We start from the raw sequence: 17,593 nt of genomic DNA, 5'->3' as shown, positions 1-17,593 counted from the left end.
TGTATATGAGCTGGCTTCAAAAAAAATAAAGCCTTTCTCCTCTGATCCTATTGGTATGATGCTTTAATATGTGTATGTTTTTTCTAAAGTCTTTTTTCTTATTATAAGAGCAACATAGGTTTACTCCAAAGAACTCAGAAAAGACAGACAAAAAAAAGGAACTTTTGAAATCGATAATTTCCTTCCTCCAGAGAAACCACTACTAATTATATTTGATCCATCTGTATATTTTCACTTAAAAAAATTAGGTCTACTTTCCATATTGCTCTGTAATATGACTTTTTTAAAAAATGTAATGATATATTAGGAACATATTTCCATACCTAGAAATATATTTGTACAGTATCCAGCATCTTTTTAGTTGTCATGAGGTATTCTGTTAAATGGGTATTCTATTATTATTATCCTTACCAATTCTCTGCTGTTGGGCATTGATATTGTTTATTTTGTTGATTTTTGCTATTACAGAGAGTACTGTGCCAAACATCCTTAGAGCTACTTTCTTGTGCACATCCACAATAATTTCTTTCGGATAAATCCTCAGAAGTGAAATTGCTAGGTCAAAAGTTATGCTTATTTCTAAGGCTTTTGATGAGTATGCTTCAATTATCTCCAGAAAAAATGCATTCAAGTATATATTCATTTCCTTACCCTTTTTTTTGGCCGCACTGAAAGGGGATCGAACCCGCGCCCCCTGCAGTGGAAGAGCGGAGTTTTAACCACTGGACCTCCAGGGAAGCCCCTCATTTCCTTACCCTTGAAAGTACTGAGTATTATTGCTGTTTGTTTGATTTGCAGTTTTCCTGCAGTACTTTCCAAGATCCCCAAACTTGATGCTCTTTGATGTAGCACTCTTTGATGTGATTTCTATGAATTTTTTTACCTTTAGCCTTTGTCCCCTCACCTTTTATCTTAACTTTGCATCAAGGACTTCTGTGGTGAATTTGATTTTTGCCATGATATATTTGCAGTTCTTTATGTCAAATTCTGATTTGGTTATTTGGGAGTAGAACTCCCAGATATTTTTGATCATCATCTAGGTGTGAGAACCACTGCTTTTTTTCTAATCAATGTTTGTTTTAGTATAAGTAAATTCATTGACTACATTCCTAGGTTAGAGCAAGACAGATGGTGTGATTGTCAACAACATGGCTTGAAACTAAAATTGAAATCTTTCAGCACTCTTCAGTGTGCTGTTTACTCAATTATTCAACATTTACTCATCACCTATCAGATTCCTGACCTATGTGCTAGGTGTATAATGATAAATAATAATAATCCCAGCTCTAAAGGAGCTTGGGCTGAAGGAGAGGCAGACAGGAAAACAGGCAAATCACAGTGCAATGTGAAATATGCTGTTGAAACATTTTTATTACATGTCAGGAGAGCACAAATTGCTATGTGGGGAAAACTGAACATTATATAATCTTTAGTTCATCTATTTACTTCCATCATACTTCCTAGAGCCAGGCCCGGACTGTACTTTTATTTTCCAAATGTATTGTTTTTATTGTAACAAAGTAATACATACTAATTTCAGAAAGATCAAATAATATGGACAAGGCCCCCTCCCCAAAAAGATACTTGTAAACTGTAATTTCATCTACCTTTTTTTTTTTTTTGCGGCACGCCGCAGCTTGCAGGATCTTAGCTCCCCGACCAGGGATGGAACCCAGGCCCCAGCAGTGAAAGTGCCAAGTCCTAACCACTGTACTGCCAGGGAATTCCCATTGCTTTAGTGTTCTAAGCTGTTTTCTATTCTTTTTTAACAAAAGTAGGATCATATTTTATAATCTATTTTTTTCTTTTACTATATGGTGAACATATTTCAAGGTAAAAGATATACTTCTACAACATTATTTTAAATGGTTCCATATTATTCTACTATATAGATATTCTATTATTTATTTTAGCAATCTGCTACAGACATTTATAGTGTTTCTATCTTTTTACAATCACTAACAATACCACAATGAATTTTTTTGTTGCTAAATATCTATGCTCATTCCTATTTCCTTACCACAAAATTTAAGAAGTGAAATCACGTAACATTTGAAATGCTTCACTTGTAATCAGATGTAGAGACAAATGGCTACATTAGATGTCTCCCAGCTCAGTTGCTTTTTGCCCTCTTGAGTTTTAGTCCTAGCTGCTGTAGATGAAACGTGATCAAAGGGGCATGTACCATGGACCAGGGTTCCGTGGCTTTTACCCCTGCAGGAAGCTGGAGGCTATCACCTTGCTATAAAACATAGGATGATGATTAGTTCTGAATGTAATGTTTTCTTGAAGCCTGATTGGCAGGTTGCCTAGGATAACTTGCAGACTACTTCCCTGCTTGTTTGGTTTTTTGTTTTTTTTTTTCAAGATTTTTTTTTCTGATATCGATGTTTGTATCTCAAACTATCTAAATGCACTCTTGGCAAGGTTCTGCTTGGGCCACGTGTGGCTGTGGTTTGCCAAAATCATGGGTATATTTCCTGCTGCAAACTTGTACATGATCTTGGTCCACTCCAAGCTGACTGTCAGCATGTTAACTCTGCTCAAATAAAGAGCAGCTTGCTCTCCGGGGCTTATATTTTTATTCAAAAAAAGTGAGAAGCAAGATAACGAGGTGGGAGATTCCTTCATTGAGAAGCAATGAGCCAGGGACTCTGTGGCAGGTGCTATGTGGGCATAAGCGTACAATGATTCCGACACAGCTTGCCTGGCTCTTCTGGTTTCCAGGGTGCCTGGGGCATTACTAGATGGAACACAAGACCCCAGTTATGAATGATTAGAAGCAACTGAGGAGTCAGATTACAGAGAAGAAAAGACACAGTCCCCGAGATTATACCCCAAGAGTTCCACTGGGTCCCCTTAGGCCACCAGTTTCCAGACTAAGTCTGAACAAGATCCAATTTTATTCCATCTTCAACACGCTGAAAAGGCAGATGAATTTCAAGTGCACAGCATTCTGGAAAAGGCAAACCTATGGAGATGATAAAAAGATCAGTGGTTGCCAGGGGCTCAGGGAGGGGGATAAAGAATGAATAGGTGGAAGACAGAGAATTTTCAGGGCAGTGAAACTATTCTGTATGATACTGTAATGGTGGATACATGTCATTATACATTTGTCTAAACCCATAGAATGTACAACACCAAGAGTGAACTTTAATGTTAACTGTGGACTCTGGGTGATGATGATGTGTCAGTGTAAGTCCATCAATTGTAGCAAATATACCACTGTGGGGAGGGACATTGATAATAGGGGAGGCTATGTATACAGAGGGGCAGAGAGTCTACGGGAAGTCTCTGTACCTTCCTCTCAGTTTTGCTGTGAACCTAAAATAGCTCTAAAAAAAATGTCTAAAAAGAAAAAAAAAGGAGATGACAGCAAAAACAGAGTCCCTAATCAGCATTATTACATCAATCATTCCTGAAGAATTTCAGACAGGTTGTAACAGACTCCTGTATGAGTGAATGAGTCAAATGATGCTGATTCTTGCTATTAAAATGGATGCTAAGACAGTCACAATCTGAGTCAGTGCTTTGCACAATTGTCACTTTAACAATAAGCAAGAATAAAGAATATTGATTCTATTTCATCTGCTCCCTATATGTACAAATTTTGTGTGAGGTTGTAAGGTAATTGGAAGAGCTACTTCACTAAATTATTTTTCAATTGTTGACTAAGTGTTTGGGGTAACTCTTCCCAGTTGCTGGCCTAAATGATGTTTCTTGTTGCAATCCTTGTTTCTTTCTAGCTAATCTATCTGATCTTGAATCTTCTTTGCTTGAGAGAGGAAGAGTGTTCTAAATGTCCTACATCAGCGGTCCCCAACCTTTTTTGGCACCAGGGACCTGTTTCATGGAAGACAATTTTTCCACGGACCAGGGCGGAGGATGGGGCGGAGATGGTTTCGGGATGATTCAAGCGCATCACATTTATTGTGCACTTTATTTCTATTATTATTACACTGTAATATATAATGAAATAATTATACAACTCACCATAATGCAGAATCAGTGGGAGCCCTGAGCTCGTTTTCACTTGCCACTCACTGATAGGGTTTTGATACGAGTCTGCAAGCAATTGATTTATTATGGTCTCTGTGCAGTCAAACCTCTCTGCTAATGATGATCTGTATTTGCAGCCGCTCCCCAGCGCTAGCATCACCGCCTCAGCTCCACCTCAGATCATCAGGCATTAGATTTTCATAAGGAGCGTGCAACCTAGATCCCTCGCATGCACAGTTCACAGTACGGTTCGCGCTCCTATGAGAATCTAATGCCACTGCTGATCTGACAGGAGGCGGAGCTCAGGCGATAATGCGAGCAATGGGGAGCGGCTGTAAATACAGATGAAGCCTCGCTCACTCTCCTGCCACTCACCTCCTGCTGTGCAGCCCAGTTCCTAACAGGCCACAGACTAGTACCAATCTATGGCCTGGGTGTTGGGGACCCCTGTCCTACATTGAAGTATTTTATGAATATTTACAAATCCTTTGCCATACCGTCTTAACAAGCAAAATGTGTTACAAGGAGATAGAACTTTCTGGTTTCGAGCAATGTGTGTTGCATAATTCAGAGTAACTCAACTGAGTTTAATGCAACAAATATTTATTGAGTGCCTATTCTGGGTTTAAACTGTGCTCTGGGGTGGGGGGGAAAGGGTATGGAGCAAGAGATATAAATCAGAGTTCTTATCTTCAAGAAACAGGCAATGTAGTTGGAAAGAAAAGACATACACCCAGACTTCCCTGGTGGTGCAGTGGTTGAGAATCCGTCTGCCAATGCAAGGGATATGGGTTCGATCCCTGGTCCAGGAAGATCCCACATGCCACGGAGCAACTAAGCCTTTGTGCCACAACTACTGAAGCCTATGTGACTAGAGCCCGTGCTCTGCAACAAGAGAAGCCACTGCAATGAGAAGCCCGTGCTGCAACGAAGAGTAGCCCTTGCTCGCCGCAACTAGAGAAAGCCTGCACGCAGCAACGAAGACCCAAAGCAGCCAAAAATAAATAAATAAATAAATAAATAAATTTATTTTAAAAAAAAAGACACCCATGAAACAATTCAATCACATTATTGGACATACATGATAAATGTCATTCATTCATCTGTTCAACAAAAATGTTGAATGCTTTCCATGTGCTAAGTAGGAACTGGGGATACACATCTAAACAAAATAATCTCTGCCTTCAAGATGCTGACAGTAAAATGGAAAAACCAGACGAGTAAACAAGAGTTACACTGCTATGATGAGGGATGATTACAGCAGAAATGGGATCAAGGGGTGGGTGGGGTCTGGAAGGTTATGGAAAGCTTCATGGAGGAGATGGTTCAAGAGGCCCCACTAAAAGGAAATGGAGATCTCTGGAGAAATGGCCGAGCCAGGTCTGCAGCAGGGAGAGTACGAGGTGAGCCTGGGGATGAGGACCTAAAGTTTGTTCATTAGATATCTCTAACAAAGTACATTGTTTTAAGAACAGCCATGTATGAAACAGATAAGAGCACTAAGTGGTAAAATGGGCTAGACTACTAGGGACAGTTTCATGGAGAAGCTGGGAGTAGGAACTCTGGTCAGCCTTGGAAGATACCTAGGAACTGAGAAAGAAGCATGTAAACTGGTATAACATTTGGGGGAAATTTTAGTGATAAATGTTTTTTTTTAAAAGTAAAAGCATATCCCGTGACCCGTAATCCAAGTTCTAGGAAATTTATCATATGGAAACAATTGAATAGCTAGAAAGATTTATGTACAAGAAAGTTCATCACAGCATTGTTTGTATGGCAAGAGAAGAAATACAGAGAGACAGACACACAGAAAAGAAGGAAAGAAAGAAAGAAGGAAGGAAGGATGGGAAGAAAGAAAGACAGGAGGGAGGGAGGGAAGAAAGAAAGACAGAAAGAAAGGAGGGGAAGGAATGGAGGAAGGGAGAGAAAGGAAGAAAGAACAAGTTCTTCAATAAAGGCTAGCTGAAGAAAGTAAGGTACACCATGCAATGGAATATTATTCAGTCATTTTAAAAGACTGCAGTAAAATATATTACTAATTTGGAAAGACGTCTATGATATCTTTCCACATGATATCTTGTAGAACTTACATATTACATAAACCCATTTCTGTGAAAAGAAAAAAAGTAGTGTGTGTGTGTGTGTGTGTGTGTGTGTGTGTGTGCGCGTGCATGTGTGTAGAAAGAGATGTTTGTCTGTTAAGCTTAAGGAAAAATTCAGAGCACCCAACAGTTAAGAGGCATGAGCTTGAAGGAATAAACAAAGGACTTTCACTTCCTACTTTGTATACTTTAAGTGGTAGTTTTATGGTTGTTACTTATTTTCATTTTATTTTTCCAAATACAAATTTTAACTATAGAAAATATGTTAATATTAAAAAGTTGTTATTCTAGATTCCTAATATAAACTTTTTAAAAAATATATTTATTTATTGATTTGGTTGCACTGGGTCTTAGTTGTGGCAGGCGGGCTCCTTAGTTGTGGCAGGCAGGGTCCTTAGTTGTGCCAGGTGGGGTCCTTAGTTGTGGCATGCAGGTGGGATCTAGTTCCGTGACCAGGGATCAAACCTGGACCCCCTGCACTGGGAGTGTGGAGTCTTATCCACTGCTCCAGCAGGGAAGTCCCTTCCTAATATATACTTTAAAAGCATCTTTCTTCTAGCTTTTCTTGGGGATGGTGATGATTTAAAAACCAAAACCCATACACAGGAAAAATAATTATTAGTTACTCCCTTCAATATCCTATAGACAGCCCCTTGATAAAAGTTTGGGTGTACTGGCTTCAATTCAGAAATTAAGAAAACAGAGTAACAGTAATTGTTCATACCTATACCATGGCGATTTTCAAATCAGAGGGGAAACTAATACCTATTAAAGTGTACCCTGAACCCCATAACCTAGGTAGAGCCCACATTTGCAAGTGTCTTCTTGGTATCAGGGGCTGTATTCTGTGACTCTGGGGGATATTTCTTTTTTAAAAAAATTTATTTATTCATTTATTTTTGGCTGCATTGGGTCTTCGTTGCTGTGTGCGGGCTTTCTCTAGTTGCGGCGAGCGGGGGCTACTCTTTGTTGCGGTGCATGAGCTTCTCATTGTGGTGGCTTCTCTTGTTGCAGAGCATGGGCTCTAGGCACACGGGCTTCAGTAGTTGTGGCTTGCAGGCTCCAGAGCGCAGGGTCAGTAGTTGTGGCGCACGGGCTTTGTTGCTCTGCGGCATGTGGGATCTTCCCGGACCAGTGATCGAATCCATGTCCCCTGCACTGGCAGGCGGATTCTTAACCCACCGTGCCACCAGGGAAGTCCCTGGGGGATATTTCTTAATGTGATACTAGCAGGACTCTTAAGATGGTCCCGTTAGCCCTGTCCCAAACCACTGAGTCAACCCAGCAAAGACTTAGATGAGCATTACTCAGTGTCATAATATTTGAGATTTGCTTTAAAAATACTGGAGATGGGGAAGTAGGTGACAGTGTAAACAAGGTTGACCACAAATTGATAATTATTAAAGTTGGGTAATGGGTACATGGGGGTTCATTATAAAATTCTGTCTATTTATGTATGTATTTGGAATTTTCAATAATAAAAAAGGTTTTTAAAAGTGTTTAAGATCATTCAACTAGAAGTCACAAATCTTTGTTATTAATCTTGATTATTCACCCCGTGTTTGATCCTGGTTTGCTGACCAATTTGAGGTAAGAAAACTTTATGTGCTCCAGTGTTTATCTGTAATACAGGGGTCATCCCTAACACCCAGTAACCTCTTCAATTCCAAGTTGATTTCTTACTTTGATTTGGAGTGCTTTTAAAAAGGACTGAAATAGGGAATTCCCTGGCTGTGGTTAAGACTCAGTGCTTTCACTGCGGCGGCCTGGGTTCAGTCCCTGGTCGGGGAAATAAGATCCCGCAAGCTGAGCAGCATAGCCAAAAAATAAATAAAATAAAATAGACTAAAATAGGGTTCAATTTTTAACCCTTTGGTATTAAATTAACACATATTCCTATCATACTTGTAGCCTTAATTGTCTTCAAATGAATTCAGCATTAAAAAGTCTAAGGAGACCACAGTCTGAACTCTTAAAATTACTTACACCAGTCTCACCTGCAAATCAGCCATCCCTGATTGGGGGTGTCTACAATCATTCCTAATATTGAACATCCTTTTTAAAGGGCAGACAGAGACATCTTCAAACTTTGGAAGGAATTCATCAATAGAAATAGCTGTTTGGGGCTTCCCTGGTGGCGCAGTGGTTAAGAATCTGCCTGCCAATGCAGGGGACACGGGTTCGAGCCCTGGTCTGGGAAGATCCCACATGCCGCGGAGCAACTAAGCCCGTGAGCCACAACTACTGAGCCTGCATGTCTGGAGCCTGTGCTCCACAACAAGAGAGGCCGCGATAGTGAGAGGCCCGCGCACCGCGATGAAGAGTGGCCCCCACTTGCCGCAACTAGAGAAAGCCCTCGCACAGAAATGAAGACCCAACACAGCCATAAATAAAAAAATAATAATAAATAAATAAATAATTAAAAAAAAAAAAAAAAGAAATAGCTGTTTGGTCCCAGATCGATCCACTAGGGAGATTTAAAACTTAAAAAAAAAAAAAAAAAAAAAATCCAGCTCATGATTTTTTTTTTTTTTTTAATTTATTTTGGCTGTGCTGGGTCTTAGTTGCAGCATGTGGGATCTTTAATTGTGCATGCATGTGGGATCTAGTTCCCCAACCAGGATCAAACCCGGGCCCCCTGCATTGGGAGCATGGAGGGTTACCCACTGGACGACCAGGGAAGTCCCCCAGCTCATGATTAAAGAATTAGACTTCTTAGGTGCAAGTTTTTAGCAAAATGAACGAGAGCGCCAACTGCTGGGAACATGTGAACTTCTGAGCGTGAATACTGAAGAGCTGGTTTCCTCAGCCTCACTCATTTGAAACACCTGAGAGCCACTGGCTAAAATGGAAGGTTTATAGGCTCTAGGCCTGTTGTATTAGAATCCCTGAAGGTGGGGCTCAAAGATTTATATTTTATACAAGTCTTCATGGACTTTGAAGTTTAAGAGACAAATGCCTCAGTTCCCAAACTTGCCTGATAAGAATCATCTGGGAATGGTTGTTTAAAATACTTTTACCTGGATCACACTCCAGGCTTATGGAATCAGGACATCCACGAAAGGTCTTGATAAGAATCATCTGGGGTGGGGGGGATAAGCGTAATAGGTGAGGGAGATTAAGAAGTACAAACATCCAATTAAAAATAAATGAGTCACGAATTCGGGCCCTGGTCCGGGAAGATCCCACATGCCACGGAGCATCTAAGCCCGTGCACTACAACTACTGAGCCTGCGATCTAGAGCCTGCGCTCTAGAGCCTGCGAGCCACAACTACTGAGCCCATGTGCCTAGAGCCCGTGCTCCGCAACAAGAAAAGCCACCAGAATAAGAAGCCCGCACACCACAGTGAAGAGTGGTCCCTGCTTGCCACAACTAGAGAAAGCCTGCGTGCAGTGGCGAAGACCCAATGCAGCCAAACATAAATAAATTAAATACATTTTTAAAAATAAATAAATAAATAAAAATAAATTAGTCACAGAGACGAAATGTACAGCATGGAGAATATAGTCAATATTGTAATATCTTTGTATGGTGACAGATGGCAACTAGACTTATCGTGGTGATCATTTTGTAATGTATAGAAATATTGAATCACTAGGTTGTGCACTCAGGACTAATGTTGTGTTGTTGTAGGTCAATTATACTTCAATTCAAATACATACATACATACATACCTACATAACGGGGAGTGGGAATCATCTGGGAATACTTGTTAAAAATACTTTTACCTGAATCACACTCCAGGCTTACTGAATCAGGTCCTCCAGGAAAGGGGACTGGGACTTTAATAAATTTATTTATTTATTTTTGGCTGCATTGGGTCTTTGTTGCTGCGCGTGGGCTTTCTCTAGTTGTGGTGAGCGGGGGCTACTCTTCGTTGCGGTGCGCGGGCTTCTCATCATGGTGGCTTCTCTTGCTGCAGAGTACGGGCTCTAGGTGCGCAGGCTCAGTAGTTGTGGCACGCGGGCTCAGTAGTTGTGGCTCACGGGCTCTAGAGCACAGGCTCAGTAGTTGTGGCCCGCAGGCTTAGTTGCTCCGCGGCACGTGGGATCTTCCCAGACCAGGGCTCGAACCTGTGTTCCCTGCTTTGGCAGGCGGATTCTTAACCACTGCGCCACCAGGGAAGTCCCTGGGACTTTAAATTTGTAATAAGAATGCCAGATAAATCTTAAAAGTTGAATGTTTAGTAAATATTGCAGAGTTAAATGTCATATTTAACTCTAGGTATTTTCCATGCCAAGATAGAAGAGCACAATTGCAGTTAATTGATAACCGGTGTATAGGACATCCAGATGTGGGGATTTGGCAATAGTCCCTGGGTTTTCTGTCTTGTAGTTTTAATTCAGCTCTGCAGCTTTAAGTTCCAGCCCATATCCCTTAAAATTCCAACCCCAGGCTCTTGAAGGCTTCATCTCTAATAACAGCTATCAAATCTATGACACCAACTGCTTAACAGGCAGAACTCCCTCTTGGAGAGACTCCTTCCTCCCCATCTTGTTTGTTTTGTGGAACTTTTTACTCGTGCCTGCACCCCCACGCACTCCACCTCCTTTTCTCCTGTGGACCAATGCCCTAGGTTTATATTTACCTTTGGAATCACATTTGTGTCCAACAGAATCACCAAAATCCAGCTTTGTGCAGGGGTCAGATGGTGAACCTTGCCCTGTTCTGGGATTTATCTGGATTCCTTCCAAGGGTCCTGCCCTACCACCACTGCCTGAGGAGACACATAAACAATGGAGTTGTCTTTTCTGCTTCAGGTTAAATAAAAAATCCCAATCACTTTACAACAGTTCTGCCGGGGATGGGGAGAGTTCTCTGCCCAGTTAAGTCTGAGATATACTAGGTCAAAAAAATATAAACAGAATCTTAAATAAAATATTGCATCATGAATATAGTAGAGGGAGAAACACGGTGCAAAATTTCTCAAACTTAACTATTGAATCCTTTTTCACAGACTATCTCATGAGACCATTCAGCAGAACACGCTTTGGAAAAGTGTATTTTTTCCCCGTAGTCATCTTGGGGGCTCTTTGTGTCAAATGAACTGTATGTCTCTTTATTTTTTATTTATTTAATTTTATTTTTTACAAGTAGAACTTTTTATTTGGAAAGTTTTGGCACTATCATGTACAGGAATGCAAAAATTTTTTAATTGAAGTATCACTGATTTACAGTGTTGTGTTAGTTTTGGGTGTACAGCAAAGTAATTTAGATATATATATATAGGTATATATATATATATATATATATATATATATGTATATAGATAGATAGATAGATAGATGTACTCTTTTTCAGATTCCTTTCCTTTATAGTTTATTACAAAATACTGAGTATAGTTCCCTGTGCTATACAGTAGGTCTTTGTTGGTTACCTATTTTATATATAGTAGTGTGTACATGCTAATTCCAAACACCTAATTTATCCCTCCCCCACTTTCCCCTTTGGTAATCATAAGTTTGTTTTCTATGTCTGTGGGTCTATTTCTGTTTTGTCTGTATGTCTCTTTAGTTTTGAGGTCCAGAAAACGATACCTGTGTCAGGAATGGGCTACCTTAGGTTACATGGAACGGAAGGATTACCTCACAGTTTCCACACCATTGGTGCTTTTTCAATAGCTGAGTGTTCTGCTTGAAATTCAGCTACAAAGCTGTTCTGCTAACCATGGCACACTCGTCTACCTACCAGCACCTTTGTTAGCTCTCCTGGCATTCCACACAGTATTTCCTTCCTTGCAATTGTACCATTCCTCCTCTACATGCATCAATCTGTGTGGTGAGCCAATGACCTGGCAATGGCCCTTGGTCAGTGGTTTTTGAAAAGCTCCACAAAGCATGTTTTGCAGAAGAGTTAGTCTCATATGCCCATTTCTACACATTGGCCACGCTTTTATTTATGGCAGGGACCTTGTCTAATGCACCTCTACTGTACCTAGCCCAGTTCTAGACCCAGTAGGTGTTCAATAAATGTTGCTGAAAGGATGTACCAAACATGATCCATAAACTAAATTAAAACTTGGTCACTCTCCAAAGTCAAGGTCATAATCTACCTTTCTCATAAGAGAGTTCTATCTGTACTTAAATAGTTGGGATTATTAACCCCTTCTCTTTCAAGATAAATTCTACAGTATTTTGTTCTCTAACCTTCACACTGTTTTTGATTTTGTAAGAAACTGTATAACAAATATGAGACCTTGCCCAAGATAAAGTTTCTACATTTTATTTCAAGCTCCTGCCTTACATAACTTTTGCATAGGCAATCCCAGATCTGTTTTTTAATTTCTCACTCCACTGGGAATTCTCCCAATATTTGCTATGGTTTCATCATGTTCTTATTAACTTGTCCAGCCACATGACAGTTGTTTTTCTTCAAAGATTATGTTTGGGCCAGGCCTGAGTTGAGAAAGTGGGTCTGCTTTCTCTTCTTCTAATATAATTTGCATTCCTAAGGTTAAACACATTACTACCAGATTGCCTTAATTAACCACATACATATATGTAAGAAGCCATGTCAGGACTTCCCTGGTTGCACAGTGGTTGGGAATCTGCCTGCCAATGCAGGGGACACGGGTTCCAGCCCTGGTCTGGGAAGATCCCACATGCCATGGAGCAACTAAGCCCGTGTGCCACAACTACTGAGCCTGCGCTCTAGAGCCCGCAAGCCACAGCTACTGAGCCCCCATGCCACAACTACTGAAGCCCACATGCCTAGAGCCTGTGCTCTGCAACAAGAGAAGCCACCACAGTGAGAAGCCTGTGCATCACAACGAAGAGTAGCCCCCACTCGCCGCAACTAGAGAAAGCCCGCACACAGCAAAAAAACCCAACGCGGCCAAAAATAAATAAATAAAAAATAAATAAATTTATATAAAAAAAAGAAGCCATGTCCATTCTTTCCTTGATCCAAAGTTTTGTACTTCATCCGGCTTGCCAACTTCCCAAAAGATTAACTGAAATCAGTTGGCTTGTGTTTAAAACGGTTCAGTGTATCTTGTCCTCTACCACTATCTCTCTTCCTCTCTTTCTTTCTCCCCCATCACACAAAACACAAACACAAGCACACTCTGGGTTTATTTGTACCTCCAGTCCTCAAGCAGACTATAGAACTCTTTGGGGAATATATCAAACACAAGAGATCTACAGTCTTAATTGTCTTTCATAACTTTCTAGCCCCTTTACCAGATGTTTCCATAAAGATTTTTCTTTCTTTGTTTTAATGGTGAAAATTAAAAGACACATTTCAGTATGTCTCTAAAAGATAAGAACATTTAATAAACATAACCACACTACCATTACCACATCAAAAAACTAACAATGATTTCATAATAGCAAATATTCCAATAGTTTCATAAGGTCAAATATTTATTGATTAAAAAAAAAACCCGGGGCTTCCCTTGGTGGCGCAGTGGTTGAGAGTCCGCCTGCCAATGCAGGGGACACGGGTTCGAGCCCTGGTCCGGGAAGATCCCACATGCCGCGGAGCAACTAGGCCCGTGAGCCACAATTACTGAGCCTGCGCGTCTGGAGCCTGTGCTCCGCAATAAGAGAGGCCGCAATAATGAAAGGCCCGCGCACCGCGATGAAGAGTGGTCTCCACTTGCCGCAACTAGAGAAAGCCCTCGCACAGAAACGAAGACCCAACACAGCCATAAATAAATAAATAAATAAATAAATAAATAAATAAAAATTGTATAACTTAAAAAAAAAAAAAACCCTACAAATTCCAAATAAATTCCACACATTGTGATTGGCTGATATGTCTTCTAAGTCTTTTTCAGTGTATAGGTTTCCTCTCCATCTCTTTCTTTCCTTGTAATTTACTAACGGAACTCAGTTGTTTGTCCAGTAGCGTTTCCAGCCGCTGAATTTTGCTGAACAAATCCTTGTGGTGCAATTTAACATTCACAGCATTCTGAAATTTGGCTGTAGGCATGTTTGATTATTTTTACACTTCAAGTCATCAAGTAACTTGAATATATTAAGATAAATCCCATCTGCTCTTTTCCCCCAAGAAATATTCCAGATAGTTTCCTAGATAACCTTTCTATTCAGTAAGTCCTGTCCTAAATTTCCAGCTGTCATTTTCGTTACTTTTTAAGGATGCACACAACAAAATGAAAAGAAAAAAGAAAAGAAAAGAAAAGAAAAGAAAAGAAAAGAAAAAAACCCAAACAAAAAAACTTTCCCGAATTTTTTTCCTGTAAACATCCATTAGTGGGCGACATTTGCCTTAGTATTATATTTCCCCTAATAAATATTAAATTACATCCGATTTTCGCATTTTTGACAAGTGGAACCTCCTTACCTACTTCGACTTCTCATCTCTTGTTCTATAAGATGTAGTCACACGTTGTGTCCTCTCTTGATTTGGTCCCTGCGGACTTGTTCGTATGAGTACTTCCATCCTTGACGCCATTCCCAGCCCTAACCATGAGGCGGCGGTATTGCATAAATAAAGATGCGCAGGAAGACAAAATTAAGCCAAACTGCCAAAGAAAAAGGAGTTTCACAGGGAAAGGGCCATTAATTTAAGAAGGAAAGAGACAAACCAGACATTTCTAGTTCGTATCCAACTCACGGCCCAAGGTCAGCACCGTGTGAGATACAGCACAAAGGAGCTATTCAAGAGCGCGGGAGGAGGCTGACTTGGGGGAAACGCGTTCACAGTCTCCTCCTTGATTTTGCGGTTCCACTGGAGGAGGCATATGCACATTCGTGCACGTGTGTGTGAATAGTTACAGGACAGCAGCGGGACGGAGTGGGACCGCGCATGGATCTGCTGGAACCAATCGAACTTTGACCGCCGCTGAACACGCGCCTGAGACAGGTTTACAAGGGTGCTGCTTGGAGGTCAGCTCTCATTTTACCCGGCAAGGAAAGCGAGTCCTGAGGGGGGCAGATAACTCGCCCAAGGGCACACCGTTAGGAAGAGGTGCATTCAGCCAGGTGTTCCGAGCGCAGGCCAGTGCTAGGGAGGGACGTTTCTCACGTTCGCACACCCATTACACACGTGTGTAACAACCCCCCATCCCCCGCACACATACACACAATCGGACACTGGCTCCTCGGACAGGAAGGATCCAACACAGCAAGCGGTATTGTACAGTTGTTACAGCGAAGACACAGACACTTGAGAATCTGATCAGTTAGAGCCCTCTCCCTGAGTAATACTCAGACTACTGCATGTGTAATATTGCAAGTGACCGGGGGGGGGGGGGCGGAATCGCAGGCCTCCTGGAGCCCGTCCATTTATCAGATGCCAGATTAGGGAGAGATTGGTCTGACTGGAGCTTAGAGAGCACCGTAAAGAAAACCAGAGGGATTTGGGAAGAGAAGCAAACAGGGGCGTCCCTCCTCCCTCCCCACCTTCACTGGAGTTTCGTCTGGAAGAAGGGAGGGCCTTGGCAGAAAGTCTTAGGAGAGAAGTGGAGCGACTGGCTTGGGTCCCCTCCCCCATGCCGCTGTGCCCTCCCCCAGCCCCACCTTCCTCGCTCCCTACCCACACTCAACTCGCTGGCGTCGGTGTTCGGCAGCACAGGGCTTGAAAGGGAGCTGCGAACGCCCAAAGCCTGGACGACGGGAAAGGGGCAGCGCACAGTGGCTTTTCCTTCACATTTTTCTTTAATTCGTCAGCTCCCGAGCCTAACGTTTCGATCCCTCCTTTCCCAGTCTCTGCTCCCCACCTCCCAGCTCACTCACTCGCCTTCTCTTCCCCCTCCTCCACTGTCCTCCCGTCAGCTCTACCAGCCCTCGGCCTCCAGCCCCGCCTCCGCCGCCGAGGGGTTTTACCCGCGGCGGAGTGAAATCTGCATAGTGACCGCCTCTGTGGGAGATCATTGGTGCAGCCCCTGCCCGTCGCGGCCGATGATTGGTGGGCTGCCCCGCGTTATTTGCATGCCGGTGGCGGCCGAGTACCTAGCCCGTGCGGGCGGCCGGCGCCGCGCAGAAGTTTGTCGAGCGCTTCCTCGCCGGTTGGTCCTGTACTCGCACAGCTCTCGGAGCCGCCTCCTTCTGCTGCCGCCGCCCTGTTCTCTCGGGATTCCTTCTCCGCGGAAGATAGACGCTTTGCTTGAGAGAAGTTGAAGTGGGCCAGGGGGAGTGCCGAGGAGGAGCAGCGGGGAGCTGTTTCAGTGACGGCTTCGAGTCCAGACGCCGGGAGCGTGGGGCTCCGGCCGCCGCGAATCTCGCCCACCTTCCCGCGGCCGCCGGGTGGGCGGGCGGGCGATGCGGCCGCCGAGCCCCGCGGCGCCGAGAGGAAAGAGGGCGCCCCGGAGAGCCTAGAGCTTGTTTCTGCCCACTTGGGGAAGGACGCATGGAGTTGTGAGCACCCCTCGCTCGGCGAGGCCGCCCCCGGCAGGCTCCCCATGGCCGGGACGTACAGCTCCACCTTGAAGACGCTGGAGGACTTGACCTTGGACTCCGGGTATGGGGCCGGGGACTCGTGCCGCTCGCTCAGCCTCTCGTCCTCCAAGTCCAACTCGCAGGCGCTCAACTCTTCGGCGCAGCAGCACCGCGGGGCGGCCTGGTGGTGCTACTCCGGCTCCATAAACAGCCGCCACAACAGCTGGGACACGGTGAACACGGTGCTGCCCGAGGACCCCGAAGTGGCCGACCTCTTCTCGCGCTGCCCGCGCCTCCCCGAGCTGGAGGAGTTCCCCTGGACCGAGGGAGACGTGGCCCGGGTGCTTCGCAAAGGTGCCGGCGGCCGGCGGCAGCCCCTGTTCTCCGCCGAGGCGGTTAGGCGCCTGGCGGGGCTGCTCCGCCGGGCGCTCATCCGTGTGGCCCGCGAGGCGCAGCGCCTGAGCGTGCTGCACGCCAAGTGCACCCGCTTCGAGGTGCAGAGCGCCGTGCGCCTGGTGCACAGCTGGGCGCTGGCCGAGAGCTGCGCGCTAGCCGCCGTCAAGGCGCTGTCCCTGTACAGCATGAGCGCGGGCGACGGGCTGCGCCGGGGCAAGTCGGCGCGCTGCGGCCTCACCTTCTCGGTTGGCCGCTTCTTCCGCTGGATGGTGGACACCCGCATCTCCGTGCGCATCCACGAGTACGCGGCCATCTCGCTCACCGCCTGCATGGAGAATCTGGTGGAGGAGATCCGGGCCAGGGTGCTGGCCAGCCAGAGCCCCGACGGTGGAGGGGCCGGAGGCGGGGAGGTGTCCGTTGAGGCCCTGGAGATGGTCATCAACAATGATGCCGAGCTCTGGGGCGTCCTGCAGCCCTATGAGCATCTCATCTGCGGCAAGAACGCCAATGGTAAGCACGCGGGCCCCCGACCCATGGACGGGGTGGGGGAGAAGTCGGACATGAGTTACCCAGGGGGTGAATTTCCTAGGACGAAGGAAATTCAAGACCTGAGAGAAAGCTTTCGGTCTACGGGTGGAGGAGTTCATTAAAGGGTCTTTCCCGAGATTGTTCTTTCAGCGACTGACTTTTGGAGGGCAAAGTCGTGGTTGATCTTCTACTTTCTGTTCTGCGTCGTGTTGTCGCTACTGGG

At 44.1% G+C, this 17,593-nt stretch overlaps 1 protein-coding gene across 1 annotated transcript in view; it reads left to right on the top strand.

Annotated features, from left to right (window-relative positions):
• The first annotated feature begins 16,059 nt into the window (after positions 1-16,059).
• Positions 16,060-17,593, top strand: part of ABTB2 (ankyrin repeat and BTB domain containing 2) — a 179,751-nt gene continuing 178,217 nt past the window's right edge. Inside the window, exon 1 of the mRNA XM_059931367.1 lies at positions 16,060-17,352. Coding sequence (XP_059787350.1) covers positions 16,470-17,352 — 883 coding nt within the window. The 5' untranslated portion in view covers positions 16,060-16,469. The remainder of the gene's footprint in view (positions 17,353-17,593) is intronic.

Source organism: Balaenoptera ricei, chromosome 8 (assembly GCF_028023285.1).
Source record: "Balaenoptera ricei isolate mBalRic1 chromosome 8, mBalRic1.hap2, whole genome shotgun sequence".
In the NCBI taxonomy this organism is placed as follows: Eukaryota; Metazoa; Chordata; class Mammalia; order Artiodactyla; family Balaenopteridae; genus Balaenoptera; species Balaenoptera ricei.
Note: the sequence above shows the minus strand (reverse complement) of the source record. Positions and strands in the feature narration are given on the sequence as shown.